Source organism: Auxenochlorella protothecoides (assembly GCF_000733215.1).
Source record: "Auxenochlorella protothecoides strain 0710 unplaced genomic scaffold scaffold33, whole genome shotgun sequence".
In the NCBI taxonomy this organism is placed as follows: Eukaryota; Viridiplantae; Chlorophyta; class Trebouxiophyceae; order Chlorellales; family Chlorellaceae; genus Auxenochlorella; species Auxenochlorella protothecoides.
In genome coordinates, this window is record NW_011934206.1 from 169,593 (window position 1) to 192,970 (window position 23,378).

The 23,378-nt window shown below is 65.8% G+C and overlaps 11 protein-coding genes across 11 annotated transcripts in view; 5 read left to right on the plus strand and 6 right to left on the minus strand.

Annotated features, from left to right (window-relative positions):
• Positions 1-1,074, minus strand: part of F751_3084 (Serine/threonine-protein kinase 16) — a gene marked incomplete at both ends in the record, with an annotated part of 3,011 nt that extends 1,937 nt beyond the window's left edge. The window contains 3 exons of the mRNA XM_011398952.1: positions 29-253; positions 448-654; positions 799-1,074. Of these exons, the coding sequence (XP_011397254.1) occupies positions 29-253; positions 448-654; positions 799-1,074 (708 nt within the window). The remainder of the gene's footprint in view (positions 1-28; positions 254-447; positions 655-798) is intronic.
• A 187-nt stretch (positions 1,075-1,261) lies between these two features.
• On the plus strand, positions 1,262-1,492 carry F751_3085 (hypothetical protein; the record flags this gene model as incomplete). Its single annotated transcript, XM_011398953.1, has 1 exon — positions 1,262-1,492. The coding sequence occupies one exon, from the start codon at positions 1,262-1,264 to the stop codon at positions 1,490-1,492; it is 231 nt and encodes a 76-aa protein (XP_011397255.1).
• Positions 1,493-2,140: 648 nt separating this feature from the next.
• Positions 2,141-3,702, plus strand: F751_3086 (putative oxidoreductase; the record flags this gene model as incomplete). The annotated part of the gene is made up of 2 exons (XM_011398954.1): positions 2,141-2,365; positions 3,004-3,702. 2 exons carry the CDS (start codon positions 2,141-2,143, stop codon positions 3,700-3,702), a joined length of 924 nt encoding a protein of 307 aa, XP_011397256.1.
• A 263-nt stretch (positions 3,703-3,965) lies between these two features.
• F751_3087 (hypothetical protein) lies at positions 3,966-4,316 on the minus strand (the record flags this gene model as incomplete). The annotated part of the gene is made up of 2 exons (XM_011398955.1): positions 3,966-4,139; positions 4,236-4,316. The coding sequence occupies 2 exons, from the start codon at positions 4,314-4,316 to the stop codon at positions 3,966-3,968; spliced, it is 255 nt and encodes an 84-aa protein (XP_011397257.1).
• A 691-nt stretch (positions 4,317-5,007) lies between these two features.
• On the minus strand, positions 5,008-6,191 carry F751_3088 (Glycine-rich protein 2; the record flags this gene model as incomplete). Its single annotated transcript, XM_011398956.1, has 5 exons — positions 5,008-5,053; positions 5,532-5,623; positions 5,713-5,867; positions 5,957-6,000; positions 6,154-6,191. 5 exons carry the CDS (start codon positions 6,189-6,191, stop codon positions 5,008-5,010), a joined length of 375 nt encoding a protein of 124 aa, XP_011397258.1.
• A 1,302-nt stretch (positions 6,192-7,493) lies between these two features.
• Positions 7,494-9,294, plus strand: F751_3089 (Aspartate aminotransferase; the record flags this gene model as incomplete). The annotated part of the gene is made up of 5 exons (XM_011398957.1): positions 7,494-7,626; positions 7,785-7,939; positions 8,205-8,330; positions 8,485-8,913; positions 9,046-9,294. 5 exons carry the CDS (start codon positions 7,494-7,496, stop codon positions 9,292-9,294), a joined length of 1,092 nt encoding a protein of 363 aa, XP_011397259.1.
• A 606-nt stretch (positions 9,295-9,900) lies between these two features.
• On the plus strand, positions 9,901-13,114 carry F751_3090 (hypothetical protein; the record flags this gene model as incomplete). Its single annotated transcript, XM_011398958.1, has 8 exons — positions 9,901-9,993; positions 10,149-10,224; positions 10,404-10,653; positions 10,913-11,014; positions 11,208-11,459; positions 11,673-11,834; positions 12,013-12,231; positions 12,367-13,114. The coding sequence occupies 8 exons, from the start codon at positions 9,901-9,903 to the stop codon at positions 13,112-13,114; spliced, it is 1,902 nt and encodes a 633-aa protein (XP_011397260.1).
• A 340-nt stretch (positions 13,115-13,454) lies between these two features.
• F751_3091 (Polyadenylate-binding protein 2) lies at positions 13,455-14,755 on the minus strand (the record flags this gene model as incomplete). Its single annotated transcript, XM_011398959.1, has 4 exons — positions 13,455-13,559; positions 13,908-14,201; positions 14,449-14,517; positions 14,678-14,755. 4 exons carry the CDS (start codon positions 14,753-14,755, stop codon positions 13,455-13,457), a joined length of 546 nt encoding a protein of 181 aa, XP_011397261.1.
• A 518-nt stretch (positions 14,756-15,273) lies between these two features.
• F751_3092 (hypothetical protein) lies at positions 15,274-15,648 on the minus strand (the record flags this gene model as incomplete). The annotated part of the gene is made up of 1 exon (XM_011398960.1): positions 15,274-15,648. One exon carries the CDS (start codon positions 15,646-15,648, stop codon positions 15,274-15,276), a length of 375 nt encoding a protein of 124 aa, XP_011397262.1.
• On the plus strand, positions 15,385-21,003 carry F751_3093 (ATPase family AAA domain-containing protein 2; the record flags this gene model as incomplete). Its single annotated transcript, XM_011398961.1, has 9 exons — positions 15,385-15,692; positions 16,193-16,476; positions 16,753-16,904; positions 17,152-18,935; positions 19,104-19,222; positions 20,006-20,109; positions 20,241-20,331; positions 20,540-20,661; positions 20,842-21,003. The coding sequence occupies 9 exons, from the start codon at positions 15,385-15,387 to the stop codon at positions 21,001-21,003; spliced, it is 3,126 nt and encodes a 1,041-aa protein (XP_011397263.1).
• Positions 21,004-21,447: 444 nt separating this feature from the next.
• F751_3094 (hypothetical protein) lies at positions 21,448-22,937 on the minus strand (the record flags this gene model as incomplete). The annotated part of the gene is made up of 5 exons (XM_011398962.1): positions 21,448-21,618; positions 21,823-22,020; positions 22,253-22,366; positions 22,529-22,736; positions 22,849-22,937. The coding sequence occupies 5 exons, from the start codon at positions 22,935-22,937 to the stop codon at positions 21,448-21,450; spliced, it is 780 nt and encodes a 259-aa protein (XP_011397264.1).
• Positions 22,938-23,378: the final 441 nt, after the last annotated feature.

A 23,378-nucleotide genomic window follows, 5' to 3' on the forward strand; every position in this document is an offset into this window, starting at 1 on the left:
GCTCCAGGGCATGACCCCGATCGCGCACGGGCACGGCGGCCGGGCCGGCGCTGCCGAGGTCCATCAGCACGGTGCGCGGCGTGGCGCCTGGACGCGCCTCCATCAGTAAATTCTGCGGCTTCACGTCCCGGTGCGACAGGCCCGCGGCGTGCACCGCCTCCAGCGCGGCGCACAGCTGGATGAAGATGGAAAGCACGGTGCGCAGGGGCGGGGGCGCTGCGGCACGGTGCACCGCATCCCACGCGGACCCGTGCTGCGTCGTGGGAGATCCCGTAGGGGCGGTAAGGTTTGGTGAGGCCGGCGGTATTTTCTCCAGCAGCGTGCAGCGTGGGGCCTGCTCTGAAAGAGTACTACATGCCAAGCACATCTGCTCAGCTTGCCCGAAGCAGGGGCCTCGATACCTTCATCATGTTGGCAGCGGTGTTCCCCAACGCCTCCCCCTCTCACAACCGACCCCCCCACCCACCCCCACCCCGGCCGTCTTGCCTGATATGCTGGGATGAGGAGGAGGGCGGCCCTGCGCGGCCCCGAGGGCGTGTCCACGTCGGTCACTGTGCTTTCCAGCAGGCGGATGATGTTGGGGTGGGCCAGAGACTGCAGCAGGCGGACCTCTGCCGCCGCCCTCTGCTCCTCTTCGGGCCCGGCCAGGAAAATCTGAAAGGTTGGGTGGGTGGGAGAGGGAATCCCTGGGGCAGGGGGTGCACGGAGATCTGTGCGGGGAGATAGAAATCAGGTGCTCCTGGGGGTGCACTGGACCTCCTGCCTTTTCTCATCCTGGCTCGCAACAGTGTTCCACACCTGCTTGAGTGCCAGGTCCGGCCCTGGCGGCTCGGCGGGAGCTGTCCCAAGATCTCCAGTCCTCTCGCTCAGCTCCCGTACGAGGTACACGGTGGAGTAGCCTCCCTCCCCGAGGGTGCGGATCACCCTGTACCGCTTGGGGCCCAGCTGGATCACATGCTCTGGTGACAGCCTGGGCAGCAGAGTGACGACGCGCTCCTCCAGCTGCGTCAACTGGGGATACTTCTCGGTCAGGGAGCTCCAAGCCCCTCCCACGCTCTTCAAAAATCCATCCATGACGTGCCCGCCGCTCCCTGGGCCGACCAAGCGGGTGTGGGCGGGTGTGGCCAAACCCCACCAGGTGACAGTGCTGACCAGCCTGGTTTAATGGTCGTTGAAAGCTGCCAGTCCTTGGCAAATCATTTCTGCTTTGGAAATCAGTAGTGTAATAATTACCTCCCCTCAGAATCGCCCGCTCCGGGGGATGCACCACAATAACAATTGTGAGCGACTCGTTCGTCGATCTTCAGATCTCGCGCCCGAGCTGGGGGGCAGCCCTGCCCCAGCCAACGGGGATGTGAACCGCATTTCCGCTGGCGAGTCGGGCAAGGATCAACACTGCGTGAATCATGTGCGTAAGTCTAACGTAGTCTTGGTGCTGCGCGGCCGCCTCTTCCTCCAGGAGAACCGCCACAGCCGGCCTGCGCAGTGGTAGCTCCCCCGGCACCTGCCTCACGGGCAGGGTGGCCGGCGCGATGATCCGGTCCGCCGGAATGACTTGGGTGGACAGATGGCTCCGAAGAAGATCCAATAGAGCCTTGCTAGCGGCCGTGGTTCTGCTGCCCTGCCTCATATACCTGAACTCCGCGGTGCTGCCGGAGGTGCCCCAGCAGGCGGTGGAGGAGGTAGATCCCGGGGAGACGCACACTGAGAATGTGGAAGGTGAGGCAGGGGGAGGGTACCTGTTTCAATCACTGGCATATGAGCGCTCCTGCTGTCCATCAGGCTGCCTGCCTGGTGACGTGCATGGTGAGACCTGGCAGCCAGAACCAAACCCTCATCCCTGCCCCTGGCGACAGATCATGGCACCAACAGGAATACAGAGCGAGCCCAGGATCGAGTTGCCCTGCAGGGGCAGACACCAATCACGCTGGCCAGCGAGGCGGACGTGGCCGGGCCGAGCAGGCTGGCAAAGTCCCCTCCCCCGGCCCCCTCCCCTTCCCCACGCCGACGCACCTGGCCCCCCCTCCCGCCCCCTCCCCTCCCCAGCCCGCCGCCCGCCGGCGACCCTCCCCCCGGCTCCCTCCCCTTCCTGCTGCCGCGCTGCACCGACGGGAATGCGCAGTGCGACGCTTGGCACGGCATGGGCGAGTGCGTCCGCAACCCGGGCTACATGTACTACAACTGCCCGCGCAGCTGCCTGGTCTGCAACGTCACCTACCTGGACACGGTGCCGGAACAGGTGGAAATCGCGCCCGGCGTCTGGATGCCCACCATCGGGTTTGGCACCGCCGGTCTGGGGGACGCCACTGCAGAGGCCGTCGCCTCCGCCCTGGCAAATGGGTACCGCCTGCTCGATTCGGCGCAGGTGTGGGAGGGGAGGTGGGAGAGTGTTTCAGGGCTAGTGGCATGGGGGGATGAAGGGTGGGGGAGACTGAGTGGGGGACGGGGATTTTGATCCTGGCCGGTGAAGACGAGAGGTCGCCTGCTGCCAAACCCCAGGCTCCTGGAAGGGTATTGTGTGTTCCCCTCAAGGCATGCACTGGCAGCTGTCGGGAAGAGCGGGTTTTCTCTTGGGCACAGAAGATCATGCATGAACGTCCCTCCTCTTCATGTGATCTCCTATGTCACTCCCTGGGATGAGCATGCTGCGCTGTCGCATCGGCCCCCCTTCCCCCTCCTGTGCGGCAGCCTACCACTTCCCAGTCCGCACTGTTCGTACATGTCCGCGGGAGTCCTCTTCGCAGAGGCACACCCCCTCTCTGTCATTGGCGGCGCAGGGGGAGGGGCCTAGCTGAGCACCTTTATGACCCCCTTTCTTTCCGTGGGCCCTCTTTTCCCCATGGAGGCCCGACTCCCCAGGCATGAGCCCCCTCCTTGGCCCCCTGACCCGGCTTCTCCCACAGTCTGATCCAGCGACATCCCTCTTCCCTGAGACCACCCCAGCACCCACCTCGTAACCTTGAATTTCCCCCCCTTCCTGGACCCCCCTCCCCCTCCTCTCAGGCCCGCGAATGGTACCGGGAGGACCTGGTGGGCGAAGGCCTGGCGGCCAGCGGCGTGCCTCGCTCCCAGGTGTTCCTCACCTCCAAGCTGCACCCGCGCAACCTGGGGTACTGGAACACGCTGTCCATGGTACGCCAGTCGCTGGCCGACCTGCGCACCGACTACCTGGACCTGTTCCTGCTGCACTACCCCGACTGTGGCGCAGGGCTCTGCCCCGGCCTGAACCCCGAGGGCACCTGGCAGGACTCCTGGGCGGCGCTGGAGGAGCTGGCGGCGGAGGGCCTGGTGCGCGCCATCGGCGTGGCCAACTTCGACGTGGTGCAGCTGGAGGCGCTGCGCCTGGCGGCGCGCACGCCGCCCGCGCTGGTGCAGACGGGCATGGAGCCGCGCGACCCCGGCGCGGCGGTGCGCGCCTGGTGCCGGCGCCACGGCGTGCGGCACCAGGCCTACTCCAGCCTGGGCACGCAGCGCGGCGCCGCCGCGCTGCTGGGCCACCCGGTGGTACGCGGCGTGGCGGCGGCCCACGCCGATGCCGGCGCCACGCCGGCCCAGGTGTTGCTGGCCTGGGCGCTGCGCCACGGCTCCGCCGTGGTACCGCGCTCCGCCTCGCCCGCGCACCAGCGCGAGAACCTGGCCGCTGCGAGGCTGGCCCTGAGCGCCGCGGAGATGCAGGACCTGGACGGCCTGGACGGGGCGTGATGGCGCGAGGATATCATGCCGGCAGTATGCTTCCTCCTCCCCTGTCAACTTGTGCATACAGCAATGAGAGGGAGCGAGGGGGGGGGTGGAGCAGGGTACAAGGTGGGCCAGTGTTGGCAGAGGAGCGGAAGCGTGGAAGCATATGCAGACGCGGCTGGAGAGCCAGTCCGTGCGTGGATGCTGGGAGAATCTTTGAGTCCATTTAGCGCTGTGCGGGACGCCGACGGCCATGCTCCAGGGGTAAAAGGAGCTGGGGCCGCCCATCAGGCAGACGCAGCGACGGAAGCCTCCTCCTCGGCGGCCTTCTTGGCTGCTGCAGCCTTCTCCGCAGGAGTCTTCAGCAGGTCGCCGTACCGCTCCATGATGCGGGCCATGCGCGCGCCCTCCACGCTGATCCCCGTCTCCTCGCCCGTCCAGAAGGGGTGAGAGGTAGTGTCCTGCACAGGGAGTGGGTCCATAATTGACAGCGGGTGCGGGAGTTGTCCAGCGCGCTATGGCAGTCGGTTGAATATACCACTCCAAGTTCCACTCACCACTTGGAGCTTCCAGGGCGTGTGCCGGTTCAGGACCGTGCTGGCGCGGAAGCTGGAGCCGTTGCGCAAGACCACGGTCATCGTCCGCATGAGGGGGTGGATGCCCTTGCGCGCCATCCTGGCAAGGACACCACACTCGACAGACCGACGCTGTTGATGCTTTGATGTGAAGTTGATAAAATGTGCGTGCGTGTGTCCAGAGGCTGCGATGGTCCCGGCCCGTGGGCCAACCCACGCTGGGCGTGCTGTGCACAAGGGCTGCACCACCCTCCCAGCGCATCGAGCATCTCATCACACCACCCTGGCCCCTTCTCTACAGCTTGGTGAGTCGCTTTCACATACCGCCTGTCAGGTTCAGATCAAAAACACAAAGGGTTGGGGGTGGGGGGGGTTGGCACAGATACAACATGATTTGCAAAATGCGCGCCGCCGGGCGATAGCTCCGGCGGATCACCTTGTGAACCAAGCAGGAGAGGTGCCCCCACTAGAGCATGCCGTTAACAGCCTCCCAGGGGCGGGAGGGGGTGGTGACAGCAGCAGGTACGATGGGATGGGACGGAGCAAAAAGCAGGGGGGGTGCCCGGGCGTGGGCAGGGAGAGCACGGGACCCCCTCCACGCCACCTCCTCCCTGTGTGGGAGGGGCAGGTCGTGGGGTCGGGGACGCCGCGGCCCCCCAGACCACGCGCATGGGCGGATCAGGCAAGGCATACTACTGTTCGAAAGGTCGGTGCGCACTCAGTTGGGGCCCCAAGGGGCCGCCATGTGGGGGGTTCAGTAACCGCCCTGCTGGCCGTAGCCCTCCTGGCCGCCACCGTAGCTGTGGAGGAGAAAGGGGAGTGGGGGGAGGGGGAGGGATTTGATGGTAGGTGTGCGCGATTCCAAGACACGCGAAGACTGAAGGGTGAAGTGTGGGATTGCAATCCAAATCGCTGTCTGCAGTGATCACTCGCTCGCCCCCCTGCTCACCCGCCCTGCTGGTAGCCACCCTCCTGTCCGTATCTGTAGAGTCGAGAGATGATGTGCAGAGGTGAGTTTATACTGGCGTTGGCAAACAGGCATGGGCTGGCACTGCAACATATCAATGGACATGGAAGCTGCCGACCATGCTGGAGAGCCCCACGCCCACATGGCAGCAGGCCACCGCCCTTACCCGCCACGGTTGTAGCCGCCGCCGCCGCCGCCGCCACGGGCACCGAAGCCACCACCGCGGCCGCCGCCAAAGCCACCGCCGCCGGCGGAGTAGCCACCGCCGCCACCGCCGCCGAAGCCGCCGCCGCCGCCCTGCTGGAACTCACGGCGGGGGGCACCCTGCGGCGAGCACGGGGTCGTGGGAGAGGGGATCGGACACAGGGTCGCAGACGTACAGGACAATCAACTTGCCGCTTCTCTGCTGCAAATGAAAAGTGAAGCTGGCGAGGTCTCGGGTATGCGCTCAAGGGCCCACCATTCATGCGAGCTCCAATCTGGCCCCCTCACCTCGGGCGCGGCGCCATCGGGGCCGGTCACCTGCACCGCCTTGGCGCGGCCATCGTCGGAGTTCTCGACGAAGAACTCGACGGGCTCTCCCTCCTTCAGGGAGCGGAAGCCGTCAGTGATGATGGCGGTTTGGTGAACAAACAGGTCCTCACCACCTGCTGGGAGGGCGATCAGTGGGGAGGAAATCAGGCATGGGGTCATCCCATGCCCACAGGACACCACGCACAAACGTCCCGATTCGCACCCTGGTCGGGGGTGATGAAGCCGTAGCCCTTGGTGACATTGAACCTGAGGGGATCGAGGGAGCGGGCCTCTGAGGGTTGGTGGGCACGGCAAGAGCCGCGGATCAGGGAGCGTGTGCACGTCCTCGACCGACCGCACAAACCCCGGGCTTTCAGGGTATCCCTATCGACGTGTCGCTGATACCAAGCCGACGCTCACCACTTGACGGTTCCGGAGGACTTGGCGGCAGCGGCCATCGTGACTTGATGCCGGCCTGCGGAGGGGGTTGAGGAGCCATGAGCAGGGGCCTGCGGACCTCCAACCTCACTGCAGGCACGTGGTGGATGGATTTGGGGCAGTTCAGGGTGATCCTGCTGGCCGGACCCGAGTACAGCAAGCTCTATCCCCGTGCTTACGAAGTGCGGGCAAGATGGGCCTTGTGAAGGAGAGACGCTGGAGCAGCATGCAAGCACTGGAACAGACCGTTGCAAAGAAGCAAGGCCGATGTAATGGATGAGAGCTGTGGGCCGCCCCACGGTCGTGTTGCAATAGTTGGCTGCGGGTCTGGTCAGATGGTGGCGGGAAGGTTGTGGGGGAAGCTCCTCACTTGACCACGGTTGTATACGTTGGCATCCTTTTGAGGTGGAAAATCGCCCCCGAGCTCATGGGTTTGTCCTTCAATGCTCTTCCTTTTCCGCGAGATCCATCGGTTCCCTCCCATGTGATGGCTCGGGCCTGGTCTGATGTGTCGGGGACAACTCAGATCGGGTCGGAAGATACGCCGAGATACACATCCGACATCCCTGCCGGCTAACCCTGCCTAGGGCAGTGATATCAAACACTCACTCAGGACCTCATAAGGCTTGCATCTTCGCCTATCAAAAAGAGTATGACCCAAACCCTATGTATTATGGAACTCTGACAGAATGTCTCACCACGGAGCAGGTGGTGCAGCGTTTACCGCAATCACCAAGCCAGTATTCTTCTCGTATGTGGCTCTCTGATAGCTCTAGTATGGCTTTCTCATGGATTCTCGTGGAGTTATTACCTTTGGTAGATTCTATCCTTGTTTGTTCAGGGTGTCGTTGAGAGTGTCTGATGGGAAAAGCCTTCCCTGTCAGCGCGCGGGATGGGGGACAGCATTCTGCGCTGGTGAATTCGAAACCCTCAGCGAGATGTGCATCAAGATGGATAAGGAGACTGCACATGTCGGATCACTGCAACAAGCGCGTGCCGGACCACGACTGCAGTGGCTCGCCGCGTGGCGTTCGCAGGGGTCGGAACACAGGGCACCGGAACCCCCTCGAGATCAAACGGGAGCGCGGCTCAAGGGATCGCCCATTCCAGCACCTCTCCTTCGTACCCAACACTTTCTCGCGCTGGGAATAGACTCGACGTGCCTCAGGCAAGCAGGAATTCCCCACAGACATCGGGAAGCCTAGGTAGGTACAGTCTGTCCTTCCGACACGTTCTGGGCAGACGCGTGCCCCTTGGACGGTGTCGAGGGCTCTACTCGTTGTGAGGGAGGAATCCCCCGTGCGTCGCGCATGGCGCACGCGATGGCCTCGCAGGCCTGCACAGCCAAGGTGCCAGCCATCTCCAAGCGCATGGCAGCCACAGATCACCCCCCCATCTCCAAGATCCTGACGCATATCGCTGCCAGTGGCCGCGACGTCCTCACCCTGGCACAAGGTTTGTGGGAATACCTGACCAGACATCAGACACTGGGTGCGGCACGATCGACGCCTGGGCTCGCATCTGTGGATGGCGAGGCGCACTCTCGCTGTGTTGGGCCGGGCGCGCACCCCTGCCGCCAGCTGCCTCCACCCCCTGCCACCATGCCCCACCAGGCATCTCGCACTGGGGCCCACCCCCCGCCTGCCTCGAAGCCGCCCGGCAGGCGTCCAGTGAGCCAGAGACATACGCCTATGGGCCGGATGAGGGCTTGCCAGAGCTGCGACGGCTGCTGAAGGAGAAGGTGGAAACGCAGAATGGCCTGGAGGGGGTGAGCGGGCCTCCCTTGGTGCTGGATTGCTTCTGAGGGGCTGTGTGACCTGGATGGCCAACCGGCATGCTGTGTGTGGGGGGTTGGGAGGGGTATCTTGGTGTCGAACAATGCGTTTCAGACTGCCCAGCGCCGTCCCGGGCAAGGGCAAGGATTCGAAGTGGGCGGAGGAGAGATTGGGAGGCTCTCCGATTGACTGCACTGCGCAGTCCATGCTGCCCTGTCTCCTGCTCAGTGCCCCTTCCCTGCCTTCCCCCCCCAACAGTACGATGTGGTGGTCACCCCGGGGGCCAACCAGGCATTCATGAACGTCGTGCTGGCCACGCTAGACCCCGGCGACGGCGTGGTCCTGTTCAAGCCCTACTACTTCAACCACCACATGGCGCTGCAGGTGGGGGAGGGCAGCAGGCATGCGTGTTGGCCCGGGGTTGGAGCAGGGGGTTGTATTCCGTCACAGCAGCAGTCAACACAAGCAATACTTGCGAAACACCCCTCCCAACCGAGCCAAAAATCCATCCGCCCCCCCCCTTTCCCTCTATGCCCAGATGACGGGGTTGGGCCCTTCTATCGTGTACGGCCCCTGCACGCCCGAGCACCTCCACCCCGACCTGGACTGGCTGGAGGCGGCCCTGGCCCGCCCCTCCCCGCCGCGCATGGTGGTGCTGGTCAACCCCTGCAACCCAACCGGCGCAGTGCTGGCGCGTGGGGAGCTGGAGCGCGCGGCGCGGGCCTGCGCAGCCGCCGGAGCCTGGCTGGTGGTGGACGACACCTATGAGGACTTTGTGTTTGGGGGCGAGGCCCACTGCGCGGTGGCAGGGCCGCACGTGGTGCACCTCTTCTCCCTCTCCAAGGCGTACGGCCTCGCCGGGTGGCGCGTGGGCTACGTAGCGCACGGCGCGGGCCCCGCCCTGGCCTCGGCCCTGCTCCGCGCGCAGGACACCATGCCCATCTGCGCGGCGCAGGCCAGCCAGCGCGTGGCGCTGGCCGCGCTGCGCTGCGGCGGCCGGGCCTGGGTCGCGGGGCGGGTGCAGGCGCTGGCGCCGGGGCGGGAGGCGGTGCGCGCCGCGCTGGCCCGCGCGCTGGGCGACGGCGCGGTGAGGGGCCAGGGCGCCATCTACTTCTGGGCGCGGCTGCCGGGGCGCGCCCCGGACGATGAGGCCTTTGTCGCCTGGGCCATTCGCCGCCACGGCGTCAGCGTCGTGCCGGGGTCTGCGGCGGGGAGCCCAGGCTTCATCCGGGTCAGCTACGCCAACGCGCCGCCGGAGACCATCGGCGCGGCAGCAGAGAGGCTGGAGCGCGCGCTGGTGGAGTTCGCGGCGTGCGAGGGCGGGGAGCTGCCCCAGGGTGCGGCCTGAGCTTCTGAGATGGGGAATTGGTGGGGTCCGGTGGCGCTGAGTTGGAAGGGGTGCAGCGATTATTTGCACTGTTGAGTTGCTTGGTGGAATCTATGGTGTCGAATCCCGAGTACTAGAGTCGGCGAGGGGGGCGGAGGAGGGCTTGGGAAGTGTGCATGGGTGCAGCCGCATTGGGGGGCAGGGGTGGGCGCATGGGCGATCCCAGCGGCACCATGCACATTGCCATGCACGGGGCGGGGCATGCCCCTTTGAGAGTATGCAGCAAAGACATTAAAAGCAGATCGGAGTCTGCTGGCAGGGCAGTACCTCAGCCCTTCGATTCATCAATGAGCTGAGCCTGGAAATTCAAACGGCTGCCTGCCTGTCACCTCCACGTGGGGCGGGCGCGCAGAAGGCACCCGATGCGCCCGGACGGGAGGGGGGTGTTCCAAACAGCCGCACAGCCACCCCTGGGGTGCCTGTAGACAGTGCACGGCTCCATTCGCCACCATTATGGACGGCACGGCGTATGTGATGCGGTCTCCAAAGGGCCTAACGTAGTGAGAACCTCTTGCGCACGTGCCGCACTCCCCCGGGGGTCCCTACCACCGACCGGCCCGGGGTATCATGAAACTCCGGCCCGACCTCACACGATGGGGGAAGGCGGTAGAGAGTTTCTTGGCAGGCTATCGCATCGAGCACGTCGTGCTGGCTCTCCAGGTGGGCTTACATGGCACGGCCACTGGACCAGTGCAGCGGACGCTGAGCACCCTGTCGAGGCTGGATGGCGCATGCGCAGCCTGATGGGTATTTCAAGCGTAGCATTGGTCCCAGTTCTTGAAAGCAAGTTCCAATCCCCCTTGTCGCACGCGCAGATGTTTATCTGCATCATAGTTGCCATGCTGCCTGTGCTGACAGACCGTGCGTCGGGGGCCGGGGATGGGGTCCTGTGTGGAGTCTGGTCCTGCATGCCAAGGAGTTTGGGGCAGTTCCGTCGACCTATGGTCCTGTTGGGTGGGCCTGCCCTCTCCTGCCCCTTTCAATCAGCCCTTGAAGTGCAGCTGCCTGTGATCCCCAACCCCCACCTCCCTTCAACCCCATCCCTCTCCCTCGGTTCCTCCCCGCTCCAGGCGCGTACCGCGACCTGGACGAGGCTGCCACCTTCTGGACCGTGATCGCCGCAGCAGTGGTGCTGGAGCCCTGCACCGGCAACGTGCTGCGAAAGTTTGTGGTGCGCATGCTGGCCGTCGGACTGGCAACATCCATGGGCGTGCTCGTGCTCTACATCTCCTTTGCCATCTGCCACACCGAGCCGGACCAGGCGCCCCGCAACTTCCCGCTCTTTGGCCACATGGTCAGCATCGGCCTCGCCTTCTGCGCGTGCGTGCGTTGTCGTGGATGGGTGTTGGGTGGGGATGGGGGAGGCAGAGGGGCCTGAGGCACATCGTCAATCCCCTGTGCGCCCCTGCCGAAAGTGGGATGCACAGGGGCATACATGGCAGGTTCTACTTGCCTGCAGCATATGAATCTGGGGCGCGCTCGTCGCGGAGTCCAAGCCACACAACCGGGAACCGTGCGGGGACGCACCCTGCAGCTCACAGGGGACTTCCCCACCTGCCTCCCTCTCTGCCCCGCGCAGGGCCCTCATCATGTTGCATCGCCAGCGCTGGGCGCAGGAGTACGAGTACGCTTTCTTCCTGTCCCTGCTGTCCCTCTGCGTCGTCACGGTGCCTGCCCTCAGGTGGGGAATTTGAGTGCAGAGCTCACAGATCGCGGCTGGAGAATGGTGTTGCTGGCACCATGTGTCTTGTCCCTCTGCTAGGCATACTTTGGAGACGTGAGTCTCACATGTACTCCTTCCAAGCCCATGGGTTGCTGACCGCTCGACCTCACCCCACCGTCCCCACCCCTGTCCACTCACCCCGCCGCCACAGGCAGACGCCCGGCGACGCGCTGTCGGATGCCGGCTACCGCGCGCTGAACATCGTCATCGGCGTGGCCATATCGGCGGTCGTGGCGTTCGCCATCTTCCCCATCAAGGCGCGATCGCTGCTGCGCAAGCAGACGGCCGTGGCGCTGATGCAGGCGGGGGATCTGGCCGCATGGGTCTTCACCCAGGTGGGCGTGGAGCCCACTGCCAAGGACTCCAACGCCCTGCCCCACGCCAGCGGCACGGACAAGAGCATGTGGGTCTTTGGATTGTCTTGTGGGGTCTGGGGTCATGGAGGGGAATGCATGTGGGGCCGAGGCGAAGGTGGTTGGGCGGCACCGCAGTTCCAAATGGTGCCACGGACCTTGGGCTTGCAGGGTCCACCCGTGCTCGCCAGTGGCCCGACATGCCCTGCCTGCATCAATGAAATCCATGCGGGCAACCCGCACGACCACATCCACCCATGCAGGAGGTACATCGACGACGGGCTGCAGGTGGAGATGGCGCCGCTGTTTGCCGCCACGCAGCGGCTGGCGGTGAGCCTGGCGGGGCTGGACGACCTGCTGCGCTCTGCACGCGCGGAGGTAAACCTCTTCTCCAGGCCCCACCGCTTCCCCAGCAAGACCTACGGGTGAGGCGATTGGGTGGGTGGGGAGTGGGGGGAACGCAGTGTGCCGGGGTCGATGCCTGTCCCGGGAAATGGTACCCCGCCAGCAGCAATCCCCTGGGACCTGAAATGCGGGATGACTCGCCTGCACCTGGCACGGGCCCGCCGACATGAACATCCCCACCCTCCCTCGCCACCGCAGCGCGCTGCTCTCCAGCCTGCACACGAGCGTGGGCCTGCTGCAAACCCAGCTCTACTTCATGGCCACCGGCAACTTCAGCCTGGGCGCCATCCGGCACCACGCCGGCCCCATCTGCGACGCCGGGGTCCAGCTCTCCATTGTGTTCAGCGCCCTCAGCCGGCTGTCGCACCAGCGGCGCACCTGGCGGCAAAGGCTGCGCGCCCTCGCCCGGCCCCGGGAGTGGGGCTGGTTTGCGGCCGGCCGTGCCGAGGCGGCGCGCTCGTCCGAGCGGGCGCGGGACGCGGACGCCGAGGCCGCGGTCGGCGGCGGCCCTGCCGGCGCGCCGAATGGGGCGGCCGCCGGGTCAGGCACCAGGTCGCCGCGCGCCGCCTTCCAGCGATTTGCCACGCTACGCCGAGCGGCGAAGAATGACGAAGCAGAGGAGGAGGGCCTGGGCTGGGCCCGACCCGAGGACCTGGACCGGGTGGTCGGCGACCACGCGGCAAGCAGCCGCGCGGCGGCGCACGGCGCGGCGGGCAGCGCGGCGGGCGGCGGGGCGAGCGGCGTGGCCCGCGCCGTCGAGGATGACGACCCGTTTGCTGGGATGGACTCCGATGACCCCGAGGAGGGCGGCGTGGCCTCCCGCATCCAGATGTCCCCCAGCCAGATGCAGGACATGCAGGCTCGCCTGCAGCGGCTCTCCCTCGCGGAGCCCGGGTGGGGCGCGGACGACGGCGCTGCGCAGGGCCCCGAAGTCGGCGTCGGGGGGTGGGCGGGCGCGCGCCGGGCCTCGCCGGCGGCGCCGCCAGGAATCGACCCCGCCGGGTCCAACTCTGCAGCGGCCGGCGCTGCGGGCACCCGACCCCAGCCTCCCCCCCCGTCGCGGGACAGCTCCGCTGGCGCCCTGGCCCCCCTCCCCGCCCGCCTGCTGCAGCTGCACCACCTCAGCCTGGGCCTGCTGGAGGCGGGCCAGGCGCCGCATGACACCCTGGGCGCAGCCTCCCTGGTGCAGGTGGCCGGGTGCCTGCTGGGGCTGACGCGCCAGGGCGCTGCCATCCTCGCCGTCCTGGAGCCGCAGTCGGCGGGGGCGCTGCACGCGCGCATGTCCCACCTGCGGCGCTGACGGTTTTCCTTTGCGACCTCCTGGAGGGGGGGGGGGAGAAGGGGGATACCCGCGCCTGAAACAGGGCCTGAGGGCTCTTTTGCTCCCTTTGAAGAGCGGCGTGTTTGACACCGGCAGCACTGATTTTCCCTCCACAACTCCTGCTTCCTTGGCCCTTGCATGGAACCCAAATTTCCACCTGCCCCTTTCATTCAAGGCGCGGCGGGTGAGCCCCCCGCAGCCCGCCCTGCCAGATCCTACTTTGTCCTCCTTTGCTGCTTCACCAAAAGCACTGCAAGGTACCGCCCTGTGCATCTTTCACATGTTCGCTGTTTTGCAAGGCGGTATGCAGTCAGCAGAGTCAGAACTTTCGGTGTGGGAGGGGGCTCTGGCTGCGGCCAATCGCTCCGCAGGGCAGAGAGAGGGCATGCAAGGCGACCCACATGGCGAGCTCCGGGGGTCTTTCCTGATTTCGATTGCAGCCAGCAGACTGACCCAGTGGAAGAAGGCCCGACCGGTTGATGCAGCTGAGCTGTAGCGCCCCCTGCTCCCGCCGCAGCCTGCATGGCAGGTTTCTCAGGCGGCCCCTGCCCTACCCAAGCATGTGTTTGTGAGCGCGTGCTCGCACAGTCCCACTCTAGTAGGGCGTGTAGCCCCCCCGCCCGCGGCCGCGGCCACGGCCGCGCGGCATGTACCCGCCCCACATCCAGGGCATCATGAAGGGCGGGGGCATCATGTAGCCGCCGGCGCCGCCGCGCCCCCGACCCCGCCCGCGCGCCCGCATGCCCGGGACGTTGGTGCGCTTGGGGTTCACCTTGAGCGTCCGGCCGCGCAGCTCCGACCCGTCCAGCAGGCAGGCGGCGGACACGGCGTCCGCCTCCAGGAACTCGATATAGGCAAAGCCCTTGGGGTTGCCGGCCTTGTCAGACAGGATGGTGACCCGGTTGACGGTGCCGCAGCCCTGGAAGTGGGACTGGAGCTCCTCGGGCGTCGCAGCGTAGTCCACGCTGCCAACGTAGACGGAGCGAGAGTCGGCCTCCTCCTTGTTCGCGTCGGTGCCGGGGGCGGAGGTGCCAGGAACCAGGCCGGCGTCCTTTTGTGCCTTTTCCTGGGGCGGGCAGGGGGATGAGGAGGGTGCTTGTGGGGATGTGAATTTGGAACGGCATGGGCGGGAGGGACTGCCGTGGCATGGAAAGGCATGGCAAAGTCCCACCAGCCGGGAGCCGCGCACTGTTTTAAGAACACCGATGGCCCCTGGCGCATCACGTTATCATCATACGTGGCTCGTCGGCAGCATGCTGGCATGACTGCGGCCTCGCGCCCATGTTCTGCCCAGCAGCCACGGATGTCCCCACCTGTATCTCCTTGAGCTTGGCTGCTTCCCGCTCCATCTCCTCCAGGCGAGCCTTCATCGACTCGATGTCCTGCGGAGCAAGGACTATCATGGTGTCATGCCGCCCCAGTGAAGGCGACATGTGGCGAGACGGTGGGCACAGCGCAAAACAACCCCCAGCACCGCAAGGGGTGTTCTGGCCGCTTACACCACTCAATTGCTCCACGTGCATACCCATCACCCGAGCTTACATCCATCTGATCCTCCCCTAGCTGTCCCTCCAGCTCGACATCGCCGTCCAGGTCGACATAGGCGCCTTCCTCCGTCATCGAAAACTGTCGGGAGGCCGGCAGGGGGCTCGTTGTCGTACCGCACGGCCGGAAGGTTCTTTTCAGGTACGGGGAGAGGTCTGCAGTGATTTGGGCGTGCATGAGCTTCTTCTCTGTCAGCAGACCGCTCGGCAGGGAAGTGGCCCAGGGATCCGTGTTCAGAGAGGGAGTTCCTGGCGGGAAGCTCTCGTGAGCGCGCGATCTGCATGCACATAAAAATTCAAGAGCCACGGCTCGACACGAGGCCCAATCCCACCCATGCCGATGGGTCGAAGCAGGATATGCCCTCATTGCTGCTATTGGATGTGAAGGGAGAAGCACGGCCCGCTCCAGAAGCCATGTAGGCGTTCGCTAGTTGGGCGGCATATCTCTCGGCACGCCGGGAGTCGTCGGGAGTCATCGATGCCATCATCGCCCCCGACCTGTGCATTCTGCGATGAGCCAGAGGGTCCGACCCATGGTCTCGGGCCCCTCCTGGGTCCCATCCCAGGATTAGGGTCGGGGTTGGGAAGGGGTGCTTATGTGCATAGGGTGTGTGCGATCTGGTCTCCGCAGGTGGGCAGCGAAGGAGGGGGGGAGGTAACAGTACCGCTCTGCCGGGGCCGCGCCCATTTTGGACCAAGAACGTGATGCACGCACACCACAAAGCACAGTGTCAGATCTCCCTGTCGCAATGTCACCACCAGGTGTGCGAGACACCCGAGGGAGGATTGAGGGGGGTGGCTGGAGAGGTGCGGCGCGGGCGAGCCCTGCGATGTGCCCACTGCGGCAAGCGCGGGGCGTCCCTGGGATGCCGCCTGGCCTCCTGCCACAGCTCGTTCCACGTGGCGTGCGCCCAGGCCGCGGGGGCCTCCTTCTTCCTGGGCAGCTTCCAGGTGGCATGCAAGGCCCATGCCAGGCTGTTTGGCGGGGAGCCCAGCGTGCCCAAGCTCCTGGGGTGAGCGGGGGTGGTGGGGTGCAGGAAAGGGCCCTGCAAGGGTTTGTTGACCAGCTGGGGTGTTAGCTTGAGCCCGGCCACCGTGTTTCTGTGGGAGATCCAGTCCAATGCCCCCTTCGCCAGCAAGTCCCGCCCTGCCCCCGCAGGTTGATGCTGGATGCCGAGACGATGCGGCCCATCGCCAGCCCCTCCGGCGGCAAGAAGCTGATGGCCTCCCCTCCCCTGCGCGCCCAGCGTTTCCCGGGGGAAAAGGGCGACCGGGCCGCCGGGCGCCGGGCCGAGGTGCTCCAGGCGCGGGCCGCGCTCCGTGCGTGGCGCGAGGAGGAAAGGTGGGAGTGAGGTATGGACGAGTGTGAGGTGGCGTCGCGGAGCGGCCAGGGGCACCCCCTCACCAAGGTCCGCCGACCAAAAGATGCAGGGCCCCGTCCCTCCCAGCAACCGCGCTGCCGGATCGTCTGGTGCTGCCCAACCCCCCCTCCTTCTGTCGTGCTGACCCACAGGCGCCAGCGGGAGCTGTCGTCGTCCGACGAGGAGCACCTGCGGTCCAGGGAGGCGCAGCGGGAAGAAAGGGAGATCGCCAGCCTGCAGCCCGTCCTCCTGGGCGCCGAGCCCCAGGGCGAGGGCGATGGTCTGTACACCCGACCCCTGACCACGTTTGCTGATGTGGCGGGGATGGAGGGCGTGAAGGCCGCGCTGCGAGAGATGGTGCTCCTCCCCCTCCTGGCCCCCCAGGTCTTGCAAGACATGGGCATCTCCGCTCCGAGGCAGGGAAGGGAGAAGGCGGGTTGAATTGAGAGGATGTGGGTGAGGGTGAGGGGACGGCCGGCTTGCTGTGCATCGTGGAGCGGTGTAGGGTATCGAGGCGCCAACGGGGGTCATCCACGACCTACGCCTGACCGAAACTTCAGCAGAATGGGGTTGGGCAAGAGACGCCGTCCCCTCTCCTTCTGTTAATGCATTCAAGGATCCGTCGCCCCTGGCCGACACCCTGCCCATGTCATCCGCTATGCCTCCCTGCCTATCCTGCCACCCAGGGGCATACTGCTGCATGGTCCTCCAGGGACAGGCAAGACCCTGATCGTCAGGGCCCTGGCGGGCGAGTGCGCTGCGTTTGCGGCCTCGCGTGTCTCGCTCTTCGTCCGCAGCGGCGCCGACTGCCTGGGCAAGTTCCATGGGGAGGCCGAGCGCACGCTGCGCCTCCTCTTCGAAGAGGTGAGGCGCTGTTTGCCGGGAGACGGCAGGCAACTGCGCGAGGAGGGTGGGTGGGATGACTAGTGCCAGAAGCAGGGGATGCAGGGAGGCTGTGAGTTTCCGAGTATCCCTCACTCTCCCCCACTCTTCCTCTCGCCCGCTCGCCATCGCCCGGACAGCCCTCTTCATCACCCTTACTTGCTCCTCACCGCAGCCCTCTCCAGTAATCACCCCCTCCTCACCAATCTCAGGCCCCCCTTCACTGCAGGCCACACGCCGCGCGCCCTCCATCATCTTCTTCGACGAACTGGACGCGCTGGCGCCCGCGCGCACCGCACGCCACGACTCCCCCTCCGACCAGACTTTTGCCTCTGTGGTTTCCACCCTGCTCTGCCTCATGGATGGGGTGGGCAACCGCGGCGCGGTGGTTGTGATTGGCGCCACCAACTCGCCAGACAGCCTGGACCCGGCCCTGCGCCGCCCCGGTCGCTTCGACCGCGAGGTGGAAGTCGGCCTGCCATCTTCGCGCGAGCGCCTCGGCGTCCTGCGTGCACACACCCGGCGCTGGCCGCAGCCGCCGGACCCCGAGCTGCTGTCCCGCCTGGCGGCCGCCACGCGCGGCTGGGCCGGCGCCGACCTGCAAGCGCTGGCGGCGGCCGCCGTCGTGCGCGCCGCGCGGCGCGCGCTGCCGCTGGACGCCGCGTTGGACGGCGGGGCGGCGCTTTGCGACGGGCTCGCCCCGCCGCGCGTCGAGGCGGGCGACTGGGAGGCTGCGCTGGCGGAGGCGCCGCCGCCCTGCGCTTGGCGGGCGGGTGGCGCGGCGGGCGGGCCGCGGGGGCCGCCGGAGGGCCTGCCGGCGGCGGCGGCGCGCTCGGTGCGCGCCGCGCTGCGCGCTGTGCACGCTGCGGCCGCGCTGCCGGTCGAGCTGATGCCATTCCTGGACTGTGATCCGCCGGAGCTGCTGGCTGCGCTGGCGGGCGAGGGCGGGACGGACAATTTGGATCGAGACTTCAATGGCCCAGGCCCAAACGGCTTGAGTCGACGAAGCCCTTTCGTACCTTCTGGGTCAGCTCTTTGCAGCTCCACGGACCTTCGACACTCTTTGCCGCCCCCTTGCATCCGCCTGCTCCTCTGGGGCCCGGTGACGTCGGGCAGCGGGGGCGCCGGCGACGTCGCCGCTTGTCTTTTGGAGCTGTTCTGCCGCGACGCGGGATTCGTCGTCCACGCCCTCACGCTCCCTTTGCTGATCACCTCCGGCGACAGCCGCGGTGCCGAGGGCCTTGCGGCCGGCTTAGGGCCGGCCCTGCAGCCCCTGCTGCGCCCAGGCCTCCAGCATCCCTCCCTGCTCCACCTCCCCGACCTCTCCGCCTGGGCCGTGGGCGACGATGGCGAGGGGCTCGGCGCCTCACCGGCGTGGACGACCTTCGTCGTGGCCGTGCAGGGCGCGGCCAGGGGCACGCCGGCGCTGATCCTAGCCACGGCGCGGGGCCCCGCAGACGCCCTGCCGCATGATGTCCAGGACTTCTTCGATGTGCAGCTGCTGTGCCCGGGGTCGTCGATGCGGGAAGGGGTTGTGCTGGCACACCCCGCTGGCCAAGAGGGCTGGTCCTCGCCACCATCGCAACCAGCCACGGACGCCCCGGCCCACGAGGCGCTTCTGGCGGACAGCAGCCGCCCAACAGATGGAATGTCGGAGGAAGCAATGCCTCGTGCACCTGCTTCGCAACTTCCTGAGCCTGTGACGCCAAACGTCACGACCAACGAGGCCGACCTGGCGGCCGGGCTGGCGCTCTACCATGCGGAGCTTTCCTCCCTGCAGGAAGTGGGCTTGTGGCTGGCAAGGGACCCCCGGCTGGCCCTGCTCGAGGCCACGCCCGGCCGGCCAGAGCGGCAAAGGAGCAAGCGCAGGCGCGGCATTACCCCGCCCAGCGTGCCGCGCGTGGCGCGCCGCTGCTGGCAGGGGCTCTATGGCTCTGTGGAGGCTTTCCTGCTGGACTTCAGGGCTGCGGTCGCCGAGATCCATGCCACTCCAAGCGGCGGCGACTCCCACGGGTGCGAGGTGGAGAGTGATCACAAGCAGGCCATCCTCCTGAGGCGTGCTTGCATGGGCTCAGATACCTCTCATGGATGCAGAGGTTTCTGCCACTGAACCTTACTGGGCTCCCACCCTGATGGCCAGGCATTCCCGTCTCAACCATCATGCACACCTGCATGGCCCAGGTACTCGCCCCAGGTTGCCGCAGCATGTGCCCTGGCAGACGAGGTCGAGCAGCGGTGCCACGAGAACATGCAGAGCCTGGAGCTTGACAATCCACACCTGCAGGCACTAAGGGCTGTGGGTGCCGAGCATGTTGCGGGGCTTGCCAACAATCGCATGACATCTGAGGCATCAGGGCCGCAGGATGGACGCTGATCCCACAATTGGTCTGATCTTGGTTGCATGTGGATGGCACATTGTGGTATCCTCACTCACTATGCCCGACATGTCTGCCTGGCATCAGACCTGCGTGTCTGGCATCGCTGCCTCTCGGCTTGCTCAGAGGCCACTCTGGAAGCCTTTTGGCCGACACGTGCCCCACGACCTGCATGTACACTCCTGTAACAATCCCGAGCGTGGACCTTGGCCCTGCATACGGGTCCCAGCACCAGATCGGGACATTGTGAGGCTGCTTACGTTCCGACCCAAGATCCAGAAAGGGAACCGGGAGGAGAAGCTTGAGACCCTGCGCTGGCGCTCCACACTTCCCTAAGTCCTGGTCAGCCTCATGAGTCTTCACATGGCATCCAGCATTGTCCGCTCATGCGCCCAGCAGCCTCGGCCATGCCATGCGGGGCGCGGACTAGTGGCGACCACATGCCGGGCCGGCATGGGGAGGCATGATCCGGGGAGCCAGCCCAGCAAGTCTTGGAAGACCGCGCCCATTGCCCTCTGCCTGAGTCTATGCATGACCTCAGGTACGCCTGCAGGTGGCGATCCCCTGCGATGCTGCCTGGGAATGTAGTGGATGGGTGTTGGGGGTGCATGGAGAGGCCCCCCCCTCCTGAGTAGGGGTGAATCTCTCCATGCTGCTGCCTAGTAGTCGGCGGGGCAACTCAGCAGTGGGCACCCCCACCCTGAGCAGGGGCCTGGGCTCGCTTGGAGGGCGTCAACCAGCCCAACCTCCTGCCTCAGGGCAGCGAGATCATCCCGCTCATCGACGTCGCCAACTTCCTGACCGAGACCGAGGTGGGTAACAACGGGCAGTTCTGTTGCTGATGCAGCCCTGCGTTGCCAATACAGCCTTCCACTTGCCGTCACCCTCCGACACTCCCGGGCTGCACGGTTAGCATGCACCAGTCTTCCAACAATCACTTCAGGAGACGCGCATGAGGGACAGGCTGCAGCACCTGGAAAAGGACACGGGAATCAAATTCCGCGTGCTGGCTCAGAACTACCCCGACACCCCAGGTATGGAGCGTATGGACTTCATGGCTTGGCCAGAGTGTGCATTCCCAGAAGCCCTGGTAGGGCGTGTGAAAGGGAGGGTCCGCCTGGCGTCCCTGCACACTTGTTTGAGAGGGAGTCCCTCTGTGCAAACCATCTGGTTTGGGTACCCTGCTTGTCACGCCCACCGCCTCACATCGAATACCTTTGCGCTCCCTTGCCCTCCCTCCAGGCCTGGCCATCAAGGACTACTGGTCGGTGGATGACAACACCGTGGTCCTGGTCGCAGACCCCACCTTTGGCAATGTGCTCAACTTCAATATCGGCATCAACATCGACAGCTTCATCCCACGGGTGAGGGCGTCTTTGGTAATCTGGCTTGGAATGCTGGGCCTGGGGGGTGGGACAGGGCTTGCAGCGCCGGGCCGCCCATCCTGCTCAGCCTATGTCTTGGCCTGCCTGGTCGGCGGAGTGCTTCGTGGATCTACCCAAAGTCCACTTTCAAGCTTCCCACCCGCAATCACCAACCTGCAGAACTTCTGGTCCAAGGTGGCCGGCAGGTTTGGGAACAAGTTTTATGTGGAGGAGCAGGGTCGTGACGTGGCAATCATCAACGCTGTGGCCGCCGTCGACCACTGCCTGCGGGAACCCATTGACCGGACGCAGTGCTCTGAGATCCGGGGGGAGCTGGAGTGAGTGTGCCTGAGGCTCACTGTCAACAGTATGAGTTGCAATACCATGAAGGGAAGGGAGGGAGTGGGGGGGCTCCATGCAGGAGGAGGCCGGGGCTGGCACATGCTGGGGCATGCCAAGAGGGGTGCCGACTCAGCGACCCTGCACTGCCACCTCGCACCGCTCGGCACAGTCGGCCCCGGCATGTGGAAAGGTCCGCAGGGAAACGCCAGGGCAAAGCTCGACTGTGGATGAGCAGGCTGCTGCAGCAGTCGGGCCGGCCGCCTGGTTGGCATCATGCATCGCCAGGGACCGGGGCGGGTGCGCAGTCTGAGCGCCTACCGGAACAACACTGGCCCATCTCGCACAGAGCAGTGGAACGACGCCAATCGCCGGCACTCCAAAATTGCGCCGGCCCAGACCGCCCTGGGCCTCTTCTTGCAGCTTCCTCAGCAGCACCTCGTCCCCTCAGTCGGTCTTCTTGGTCGGCACCGGGCGCGCAGGCGACCGCCGGCGGCGCAGGCTCCACCTCGCCACGGCCCCCACCTGGAAGAAGAAGAGGACTAGGGAGGTGCCGGCCACGCAGAAGCCAAAGAAGCCGTATGCCAGGGGCAGCTTGTTCAGGAGGGGGTAGGGGAACTGCGCAGAGGAGAAGGGGGGGTCATGGGTGAGGGGGTTGCATCCAAGTCCCACCACATGTGCCAAGGTGCTCATACCGTCATGGCCGGCCGCCTGGCCGCAGCGCTGGGCGTGCTTGAATTTCCTGCTCCAGGTTCTCCCCCGCGCAGCCAATCCTCCCCTGCAGGAGCCCGCGGGGCGCCGGCAGAAGCAACACGTGCTCACCTTGCCGTACCCGGCGCGCACTACCAGGCACCAGGCAGAGTAGGCCAGGGCCAGCGCGATGGCCAGGCTGCGCGCCTGGGGCGCAAAGTCGCGGTGGGGGGAGAGCAGGATGTCGCCCCAGGCCGCCAGGCTGTTCCCGGAGTGAACCGAGAAGTCGAGCCAGTCGGGGCGGTTGAAGCCGCCGCGCTCCACCAGGCCCTGCGGCGTGTGGATGGAGGGCGGCAGGGGTTGGGGCGGGTGGGGTTGTGAGCAGGAGGGGAGACGTCGAGGTGATTACGCGGGCACTCAGGGAGGGAATGGAGTAGGCAGGAGCGTGCCTGCTTGTAGGGTGTGTGCGCCTGTCAGCGCCGGCGAGGCTCCCACCCCCCAAAATGCACACGACGTCGCAGCCGGAGACCCAGAAAACCCCACGCTTCACATGCCGACACACATTTGTCGCATTCTCGACGGCGTAAAACATGAGGGTGACGGTGTTGGCGATGGGGAAGAGGGCGCAGCCCAGGTTGTTGGTGGCGGCGCGCAGCCGCGTCCTGGTTTCCTGGCTCTGTAGTGGAGAGGGTAAGAGAGCGCGTGACCAGAAGTGGGATTCAAGGTCTCACTTCCTCCATGGAGCCTCGCGGTAGGGGCAACACACCAGGAGGGGTGCAATCATGATGTTTCAGCTCCCCGACCCGCCACGCCACATCACAGGCCTGGCAAGACGCACCTTGACCAGCTCAGACAGGCAGGACGAGAAGAAGAGGATGGTTTGTAGGGTGAATGAGCAGAAGGTGAGGTACCTGAAGAACCAGCCAAAGCCCTGGGCACCCGGCAGCGCGGCTGCCTGGGGGGTCAGGTGCCAGAGCCAGACCCGGCAGAAGACCAGGGTGCACACGGCGTGGTACAGGAAGGCAGAGGTGCTGCCCTCCACGGATCTGCGAGGGCAGGCGAGGGACGGGGTCGCATCCGCTGGATCAGGCTGAGCGCACCCAGGACACACCTGCGCCAGTCTCCCGGCGCCCGAATCCACCTCGCCCTCATGCTCACCGCCGGAGGGCATTTGCGGCGCGATCCAGAGCCTCTGGGGCGAGGACAGGAGCCGAGGCGGTCTCTGCCTCCGTAGTGCTCTTCGACATGGGACTCCCTCTGCTCTTAAAAATCCCGACTCCCCGACCCCCTCCCAGCCGCGCACGGGCCGGCGATGCCTGCTTCGAGCTGATTGGCGCTGCTGAACAGCTCGTGTGATCAGGTCATTCGTCTTGGTTGCCACGCTGGTGTGTCTGGATCCCTGGAGATCAGGGAATGAGCGGCGTTGATGCCGAGTGAATCATACATCGGCCTTATGCCGCCGCACTTCGCGCTCCATCAGCGGGGCATGCCGCTCCACATGCCCTTCCAACACCAGAGTCTATCATGGGGGGACCAGTGTACACACTACATACAACACCGACAAAAGAGAGACTGGCAGTGAGGTGCATCAGCAGAGACATCAAGATGGAGTGCTGTGGAGCCCTGCATGCTTCATGCAGGAGGGGTGTCCAACTGAATTGGAGGTGAGGTCCGAGAGCAGTACATAT